This window comes from Podarcis muralis, chromosome 5 (genome assembly GCF_964188315.1).
Source record: "Podarcis muralis chromosome 5, rPodMur119.hap1.1, whole genome shotgun sequence".
Taxonomy (NCBI): Eukaryota; Metazoa; Chordata; class Lepidosauria; order Squamata; family Lacertidae; genus Podarcis; species Podarcis muralis.
Genome location: NC_135659.1, coordinates 87,273,984 through 87,283,290, shown reverse-complemented (window position 1 = coordinate 87,283,290; position 9,307 = coordinate 87,273,984). Strand labels below are relative to the sequence as shown.

The following is a 9,307-nucleotide window of genomic DNA, read 5'->3' as shown; positions in this document are numbered from 1 at the left end:
AGAAGCGACTTAGTCATGCTGGCCACATGACCCCAAAAAAACTGTCTGCGGACAAACATTGGCTTCCTTGGCCAGTAAAGCGTGACGAGCGCCGCAACCGCAGAATTGTTCGCGACTGGACTTAACTGTCAGGAGTCCTTTACCTTTTTTTTTTTAACACAAGTCTATTCAGAAGTCAGACCCTTCCTGAGTTCATTGGGACTGACGCTCAGGTAAGTAATGTACAGGAATGCAACCTTATTTTCCTGTTTACTATCGCAGGAACAAAGGAAGATGCCTTATAGCTAGTCAGGCCTTTGTCCCATTTAGCTCAGTAATTTTCCACTTTGGCAGTGGCTCTCCATGAATTAAAAAAAGGATCTCTTCCCAGCCATACCTGGAGGTGCTGGGAATTGAGATGCTGGGACCTTTTGCTTACAAAGCAGGTGTTCAAGCGCTGAACTATGTGGCCCTTCCTCTTTCCTCATTTTCTTACTAATCACACTTGTATGCAACACTTTTAACCTGGCTCCCAGTGGCTCTGTCACATTTGAATCAAGGTGTGGGGAAAGTATTTGCCTGCTCTTCACTGACTTCTAAGGAATGGGAGTGCTAATGGGAGTTGTGCTCTAGTCCATACAACAGGTATGTTGTTGTTTAGTCGTTTAGTCGTGTCCGACTCTCCGTGACCCCATGGACCAGAGCACGCCAGGCACTCCTGTCTTCCACTGCCTCCTGCAGTTTGGTCAAACTCATGCTGGTAGCTTCGAGAACACTGTCCAACCATCTCGTCCTCTGTCGCCCCCTTCTCCTTGTGCCCTCCATCTTTCCCAACATCAGGGTCTTTTCCAGGGAGTCTTCTCTTCTCATGAGGTGGCCAAAGTATTGGAGCCTCAGCTTCACGATCTTTCCTTCCAGTGAGAACTCAGGGCTGATTTCCTTAAGAATGCCTTCCCTTCATGGATCACTGCCTTGCCACGGTAAAGGGGCTTGAATAGCTCAGAGAAGTTATGAGCTATGCCGTGCAGGGCCACCCAAGATGGACAGCTCATGGTGGAGAGTTTTGACCAAATGTGATCCACCTGGAGCAGGAACTGGCAAGCCACTCCAGTATCCCTGCCAAGAAAGCTCCATGGACAAAGACAACAAGTCTACCAAGGCTTTACTGTATGTATGCCTGCATCCAACCTGAAGTTTCCTTGCCACCAAATAAATTGTCTCATCAGCTGAGAACTGAGTCCATGATGGGGACCAAACACCGTACGGAAGAGGGGGGAGCGATGTTGAACTTGGGTCCTGTTTCTGGGCTTCCCGTAAGCATCTAGTTTGCCACTGCAAGAACAGGATACTGGGTTAGGAAAGATAAAGGACCTCTGGACAGTTAAGTCCAGTCAAAGGTGACTATGGGGTTGCGGCACTCATCTCGCTTTCAGGCTGAGGGAGCCGGCGTTTGTCCACAGACAGCTTTCCGGGTCATGTGGCCAGCAGGACTAAACCGCTTCTGGTGCAACGGAACACCGTGACAGAAACCAGAGCGCACGGAAACACTGTTTACATTCCCATCGCAGTGGTACCTATTTATCTACTTGCACTGGCGTGCTTTCGAACTGCTAGGTTGGCAGGAGCAGGGACCGAACAACAGGAGCTCACCCCGTTGCAGGGATTTGAACTGTAGCTAGGTGATCTTGCGCCCCCGGCAGAACCGTCCAGATTGTACCCCCTAACCACAAACAAATTAGCTCTTCTTTCCACCTCTTCCAGCCCCCCCCCCCGCATTCAATTCACCCTCTATTAAAAACCTTTTCTTATGACGGAATATTTTAGCTAATTTCGTGGGGGGGCCGCCTGCACTCCTGGGGGGGGGGTCCACTTCACACACACACACACCCAGCTACAGCCCTGATTCGAACCGCCAACCTTCTGATTGGCAAGCCTAAGAGGCTCATTGGTTTAGACCACAGCGCCACCCGCATCCCTCAAGGATGCTGTACTAGATGGTCCTTTGGTCTGATCCTGCAGAGCTCTTCTTCTGTTCTTTTCACATGCGCCCTGAGGCTCCTTGCTTCTCTTATCTGCAAGCAGGGTATCATAAACAGATACGGCAACTAGGACTGGTGAGGCCACCAAGCACTGAGAACAGGACCACTTACGTGCTGGATTGAGTTGCAGTAGGCAACCTCCTAGAATACAGATCAATGCAACTATAAAAAGCAGCAGCTAGTGAGTGACAAGGTTTGCAGAGGATTGGCTAGTTAAATTTTCTCTCTTATAAAACTCTTTCTCTCCCTCTCTGGGGATATCTTCCAACAGGCCATTTCAACACAAACCGGCGGAAGTGATTTCAAATGGAAACACTTAGAAAACAGAGGCGAAGGTCAAGAAAATTGTGACATGTTAGTTATTGCTGCCTCCAAAACACGGACTAATGGGGACTAATTTCACAAATAGGTAACAGGAAAGAGGCTAGGCAGCTCCTTGCTTGGGAATGCCACAGAAAGAGAACAAGTGGGGCTTGCAAGAATGTTGCCGTGCAGAAGGCATTGTTCTAACCAGGATTAACTCCCATCATCCCTGATCACATTGGCAGGGCCTGATGGGAGCAATATTTGGACTGCCTGCCCTTAAAAGGAGTAATGGTTTGCTTCTGCTACTCCTATCAGGCAGTCCGAAACATATGGAGAATGCCAGACATCTGATGGAGGCTGTTCCAGTTGCTCCCCGCCTCTCGGCCAGCATGCAAGCTGAGCGTTTTCTCAGGTTGTCTTTCGCGGTTCTGTGCGCCCCGTGCAAAATGTGCATAGCTTTGGTGGTAGGCCCTTGATCCACTTGCAGAAGCGTTTTGCAGCGGCTGACGGGGAGGCTGTGGCTTCCAGCTGGTGTGCCCCTCCTTCCCAGCATTGCCCATTCTGGGATGGTGGCAGCCTAACAACATCTGGGTTCCCGCATCCCTGAACCCACCCAGGCGTCCTTTGGAGGCGCAATCCCATTGATGCGGGATTTAAAGCGCGCACAGGGTTTTGTTTTCCCCCCAAGCAAACCCGTTTACACCGCAGGCCACTTTACTCCTAGTTAACTGCGGCTGCAACCTTGCACTCCAACCCTGCGCAAGCCCCACTGAGTTTAAACGGCGCCTCCGTGCGCAAGTGAGGCTGCAGGCGGGCAACCGCGATCCTAGGCAAAGGATAGTGCTTCTTTCGCATCAATGGCGAGCCGCGTGCCTGGATCTGCAGAGGTGCAGCTGGACCTGTGCAAACTGCCCTCGGATGTCTGATCACGCCTTGCAGAGTTTGCTTGGCGCGCGCCTTGGCATCGCATCCCCGGGCTCGCTGGTTGTTGCAACGTTTGCTTACGCCAGGCAGCCGGGAAAGACCAGCCAGATCCCCGCGGATTGCGCCCTGCTGGATGAACGCGGGGGCGTCTGGCGCTTCTTGGGGGGTGAGGACGGAAGGGGAGGCCCCCTGCAGGCCCAAGAGGGTGAGATCCAGGGAGGGAATGAGGGGTGAGATGCCGGGTATGGGTGATAATTGCAAAGTGGGGCAGCGGTGAAGAAGAGACAAATGGAGAGTTGAAAGGAATTTGCGATTCCTAATGGCGATATTGGGGGGGGGGGTGAGTTCGAGGGAATCGGAGTGATCCCGTCGTCCCAGATAAAGAATGGGACGGGAGCAGACTAGAAAGATGCAGGGTGGGGCCCCGATCCTATGCATGCTTACTTGGAAGTAAGCTTTCACCCTAAGTAAGCGTGGGGAAAGGATTGTGTGCTTGAACTTGGTGGAATTTACTTCCGAGTAAATCTGTATGGGGATCAAGGTTTCAATCTTGTGGGCACTCACCATGATGCCGGTGAATCGGACCGAAAAATACTGCAATCTCAAATGCGTGTTTACTCAAGAGTAAGGCCCACGGAATTCAGTTGGGCTTGTTCCTGTTGGGTAAAGCGTGCATAGGTCTGCAGCCTGGATCTTCCCTCTCTCAAGCCTTTGGAGCATGTTCTACTGAATTCAATACAAAAGGGTTTTGAGCAACCTCACATTTTTAAAGATCTGGTGTAATCCATTGATCCAAGGTGTGTACGGATTGATGTGAAGTCAGGCGCAGATCGTGATTTGCAGTCGCAATGTGCTAGTCTTATGTGCACAGAGCAAAAAAGCATGCATGCATGTACAGTCAGCGCACATTATTATTTATTAAATTTGTATACCAATCTTCATCAGTAGTTTGCAGGGCGATTCACAACAAAAAAATACACAATCAAAACAAAAACCACATAAGCCACACTGTTGCTAGTGGGTACAGTGGGTTTTCTTATCATTTCTGTAGTAGGCCCAGAGAGCATGTTGATGGGAGGCCTAAACCAGTTGAGTAAACAAATAAATAAGGAAGTTAGCAGCACTCACTTCCAAGAAAGGCCAAGTGCTGTTGCTTTGCAGGCTTCCCACAAACCATCTTGTTGGCTGCTCTGAGCTCTGGGTTCTAGACTAGGTGGGCTACTGGCCAGTTTTTCAGGCTTGTCTTACGTTCTTAAAAGGTGTCTGGGGGGTGGGAAGCAATATTTCAGGATGGGATTGGAATTAGAAAGGTTTAGGGTTTGAGATAATACGGGAACTGCAAGTCAGGTAGAGGAATTACCGTGGGGGAGTGCTGTATTTGAGTTTAGGGGGGGAAAGAGAGCAAAATATGGGATGGCGCATATGCAAGATGAGCATTAAAGAGGTTGCTATCAGTAATAAATTCTTGGTGGCCATTAGAAGGATAGTCTGGGCTGGGGCTCCTCCAGCCGAAGAGAGAAATTATTAAAGTGAGATGTTTAGGTTTGGATTACGAGATTAGAGCCACCTTTCAAAAATGCACACAAGCCTCTGTAGATTTTTGGTAGCGTTTTTAACGTACTGAAGGTTAATATAAAAACTTAACTAGAAGGAGGGAAGAAGCACATCTCTTTCAACACACACACAATTCCTGTGTGTTCATTTGCGGGATTTTTTATTTTTTTTTTTTACTTAGCCTGAATCAGAAATTACCTTGTAGCTGAGGAAAAAGGGGCTGTGTGAGTTGGCAGAAGAGGTTCAGGGTCGTAGCACAGTACAGATGATTTAGGGATAGTTTGGAACTGAATAAAAGGGTGCATTATCCCTGGCATTAGATTAGGGTTACTAGTTGGAATTTTCAGCTCTAATTTGGTATTAAAAGCATTTTGGGTGGATCCAACAGAAGGGAAATGGGTAGAGGACAGAAGGCAGAGGAAATTAGGGTGTGGGGCTTTTGAAAATACCTGCTTTTCTGTCTTGCTTTCAGGCTGTATGTTCATGTACTAAATAATGCTATGGATAATGGGTCCAATGTGAGTACAGGATGCTTGGTCGAACCTTATCCTTTCCACAGTGATGCATCTGTGTTTATTTGGGGAAGAGGGCTGTCAAATACCTGCATGTTGTTTACAGTCGATTGGATGGTGCCATGCCTGTGTTTTCCCACTGGATGCTAACAAAACAAAAACAAGCTCCAGCAAAAAAAACCCTTGCATGCATTAGAAGCAACAATTCCACAACAAACACCAGTCTGGAATTTAGGCTGTGTACACACTCCCGTTTACTCTGTGTGTTCCCATGGCTGGTTTAGGAAGCGGTGTGGACCCATCAGCCACAATTTATATCCTGCATCCATTTCTCTCCCCCCCCCCCTAATTTTTATTAAGTTTTTCACAATTATAACAAATATCACATAGAAAAAAGAAAAGAAAACACACAAGAGAAGACACCTTACAATACTAAAAAAAGAAAACAAAAAAAAAAATATTAAACACATATCACTTGAAAAATCCAAATTATCTCTTACATTGTTAATTGACTTCCTCGAATCCCTCCCTTCTGAATTTCATTGTATCTGCATATAACAGCTCTCCAATATCATTCTTCAACTAAAATTATTTCCAACAATTACCTATCTTCTTTTTTCTTAATATTCTAAATCCAAATTACTTACAATTGAATCTTATTTTAATCCTCGGCCTGTTTGGTACTTTCAAGTGACTTCTAATTATTTATATTACAATATTTAGTTAAATAGTCCTTAAATTTCTTCCAGTTTTCTTGATATTCCTCTTCTTTCTGGTCGCGGATTCTTCCAGTCAGGTCGGCTAGCTCCAAAAAGTCCAACATCTTCATCTGCCATTCTTCCACCATTGGGATTTCTTGGGATTTCCAATTTTTAGCTAACAGCAGTCTTGCCGCTGTGGTGGCATACAAAAATAGTCTAACATCTTTTTTGGGCAATTCCATTCCTATTATTCCAAGTAGAAAGGCCTCTGGTTTCTTAATAAATGTGTTTTTCAACATTTTTTTCAATTCATTATAAATCTTTTCCCAGAAGTCTTTCACCTTGGGACATGTCCACCACATATGAAAAAAGGTACCATCTTTTTCTCTACATTTCCAACATATATTATCATTCATATGGTAGATCTTTGCCAATTTTACTGGGGTTAAGTACCATCTATACATCATTTTCATGATGTTTTCTTTTAATACAGTACATGCAGCAAACTTAACCCCTTTCATTCATTTTGGAATGAGATCGACATTCAAGTTTTTAGGTTTTATTTTTGAAAGTAACAGAAGCAGAAAACATAGGGAAATGGCCTAAACATGGGGGAGGGGGATCCCAACTCAGCACCCCCTGTTTTTTAAGCAAAGTTCTGTTTTGGGGGAGGGTGAAAAATAGAGGGCTGGAGAGCCCCTTCCCCGACTTGCAAGCGGCCTGCCAGCCGGTCCTGTTAAGCATTCCCACCAAACACCCCTCTAACCTCTGGGGTCGGTCGCTGCGAAGGACGGACTGCCTTGGCCCCGTGACCTTCCGTGGCGCTTCTCTAACCTGGAGAAATTTTGTTCCCTGGTAGCATCCGTCTCCTGAACCCAGCAATGGACGATGCAGCAATCGGTCAGCAGTTCACTAAAATCAAAGGTTCCGAAAGGGTGAGGAAGATTGGCAGAGAAGAAGGACAGCTGGAAGAGGGTTCAGATACGCAGCTGCCCCCTTCTTCAGGAGAGGGAGGGGAAAGCCTCGTTTTGCTGAAGACGGTACATTTGAAGGAAGGTGAGGATGATTTCCAGGGGGCTCCTCCTGCCCATCAGCACACCTTGACGCAACGAGAGGCAAGCATCCTGCATCCTTTGGAGGTGGTCCCACAGAGTGAAGCTGCAGAAGAGGAAAGCCTGGTGATAAGCTTGCCGGAGGTTTTCTATGCAATCCATGAAACGGAAGGGGTGCACACCCACGGCCTGAAAGAAGTGCAGGCGTTCAATCACGGAGGTGAAAGGTCAGCGGAGAAGACCCCGGACGCCCTTCGGGTTCATGTGCAGTCGGTAAGGCAGCTGTGGGAGAACCTGGATAGCAATATGCTTCAGACCTTTTGGAAGCAAAGGGGATTTCACTGGCTTTCTGTCCTGGGCAGGTTGATTTAAATCAAGGAAATTGAAACCAACGGTAGTGCGAGAAGTGAGGTGACAGGGAACCAGGCAGAGGGCCTTCTTGGTTATGACACCCGCCCTGTGGAACGCCCTCCCATCAGATGTCAAGGAAATAAACAACTATCTGACTTTTAGAAGACATCTGAAGGCAGCCCTGTTTAGGGAAGTTTTTAATGTTTGGGTTTTGTCGCTTTTTATTACAGTGGTATCTCGGGTTAAGAACTTAATTTGTTCCGGAGGTCCATTCTTAACCTGAAACAGTTCTTAACCTGAAGCACCACTTTACCTAATGGGGCCTGCCGCGCTGCTGCTGTGCAATTTCTGTTCTCATCCTGAAGCAAAGTTCTGGGTTAGTCTGTAACCTGAAGCGTCTGTAACCCGAGGTACCATTGTATTATTATTCATATTCTTTTGGGAGCCGCCCAGAGTGGCTGAGGAAACGCAGCAAGATGGGCAGGGTATAAATATATTATTATTATTATTATTATTATTATTATTATTATTATTATTATTAGGTGGGAGGGTGGTTATTTAAATACAGTTCCTCTATACTGTAATATTTCCTACAATTATTTCCTTTTAGAAAACGGTGCAACTATGTTGATTGGCAACCTTTAGGTACCCTTAGTCTTGCTACTGTGCTTTGCATCCACCCTAAAACCCATTGGATCTCAAGTTGGCCCCACTGCTGTCATGTGCTGGTACAGCAGTCTGCCTGCCCGCTGCCCACTACCCTGGTCGGCATGCCCAGCAGCTGCTGCAAGCGTAGCATAAGCTCCACTGGTGCAGTAAGCCTTGCCAGGCAGTGCTCAGTGTTAGGAGTCGTGACTTAAGAAGAGTTCCAACGTTCTCCGCAAATTTTTGCCTGGGATGGAAACATCAGTCTGCACACTTCTCTTGATCTTGGCCAAAAGGCCGAGAAGCGAATCACCCGTCTGGAGCTGTGTGCTGTGTGCCTACGATTCGTCACATTTTGAGTTAATGCTCTTTCTCCTTTTTTGTCTTAAAAGCAGAAGGATAGAAGTAAATATGCAATTGCAGCTGGTGGCAAGGACCAGCAGTTCTTTGTAGTGGAGGAAGACGGAATTGGCCGTTCCCTTGCGATGGAGGAGGCAAAACCTCTGAGCGGCAGAATGAAAAGAGGTGCCTCTCTGTGCCACAGCTCTGAAAACAAGGACCTGAGCGAGGTGCCTGCATCAAAACAGCGTCCTGTTGTGACAAGCACCAATGCTGCCATGAAAGCCCACAGCAACAGGCAAGAAGGTAAGGAGTCGCCTGCACAACAGTGTATATTGCCCTTCCTGTGTAAATACAGATTGTTGCAAGGGCTTCTGGTTCTTTGATGGTGCCTGCTGTTTGGACAACTGTTGTTAGGAAATTGGGGTAGGTGGACCCTTGTTCAGATCCAGTTGGACAGCTACTTGGGCACCTTTTAGGGCAGCGGTTCTCAACCTGTGGGTCCCCAGATGTTGGACTACAACTCCCATCATCCCTAGCTAGCAAGGCCAGAGCTCAGGGATGATGGGAGTTGTAGTCCAACAACATCTGGGGACCCACAGGTTGAGAACCTCTGTTTTAGGGGATGTCGTTAGTTTGCTGTTCTTTCTTATGCATAGTTATTCATTCATGCATGGTACTTCGGCCCCTCCAAGTGTCCCTGCTTTCCAAGGACAGTCCCAGATTTACAGAAGCCGTCCCGGTTCCTGATTTGATCCCAGAATGTCCCGCTTTCCCTTAGGATGTCCCTATTTTCATAGGAGAAATGTTGGAGGGCATGGAGTTATGCAAACCCCGAGCCAAGGGGATAAGTAACTATACAATTTTAGCTGACTTCTGAAGGCAGCCCAGTATAGTGGTACCTC

General features: G+C 47.1%; 1 protein-coding gene across 1 annotated transcript; it reads left to right on the top strand.

Moving 5' to 3' along the window:
• The first annotated feature begins 2,653 nt into the window (after positions 1 to 2,653).
• LOC144327711 (uncharacterized) lies at positions 2,654 to 8,803 on the top strand. The gene is made up of 3 exons (XM_077928100.1): positions 2,654 to 2,736; positions 6,875 to 7,340; positions 8,456 to 8,803. The coding sequence occupies exons 1-3, from the start codon at positions 2,654 to 2,656 to the stop codon at positions 8,786 to 8,788; spliced, it is 882 nt and encodes a 293-aa protein (XP_077784226.1). The 3' UTR covers positions 8,789 to 8,803.
• The last annotated feature ends 504 nt before the right edge of the window (positions 8,804 to 9,307 follow it).

Coding starts and splice junctions, on each gene's coding strand:
- LOC144327711 (XM_077928100.1), top strand. CDS start 2,654: ATGGAGAATGCCAGACATCTGATGGAGGCTGTTCCAGTTGCTCCCCGC. Junction 2,737..6,874: donor CAAGCTGAGCGTTTTCTCAG/GTTGTCTTTCGC, acceptor GTTCCCTGGTAG/CATCCGTCTCCTGAACCCAG. Junction 7,341..8,455: donor TTCGGGTTCATGTGCAGTCG/GTAAGGCAGCTG, acceptor TTGTCTTAAAAG/CAGAAGGATAGAAGTAAATA.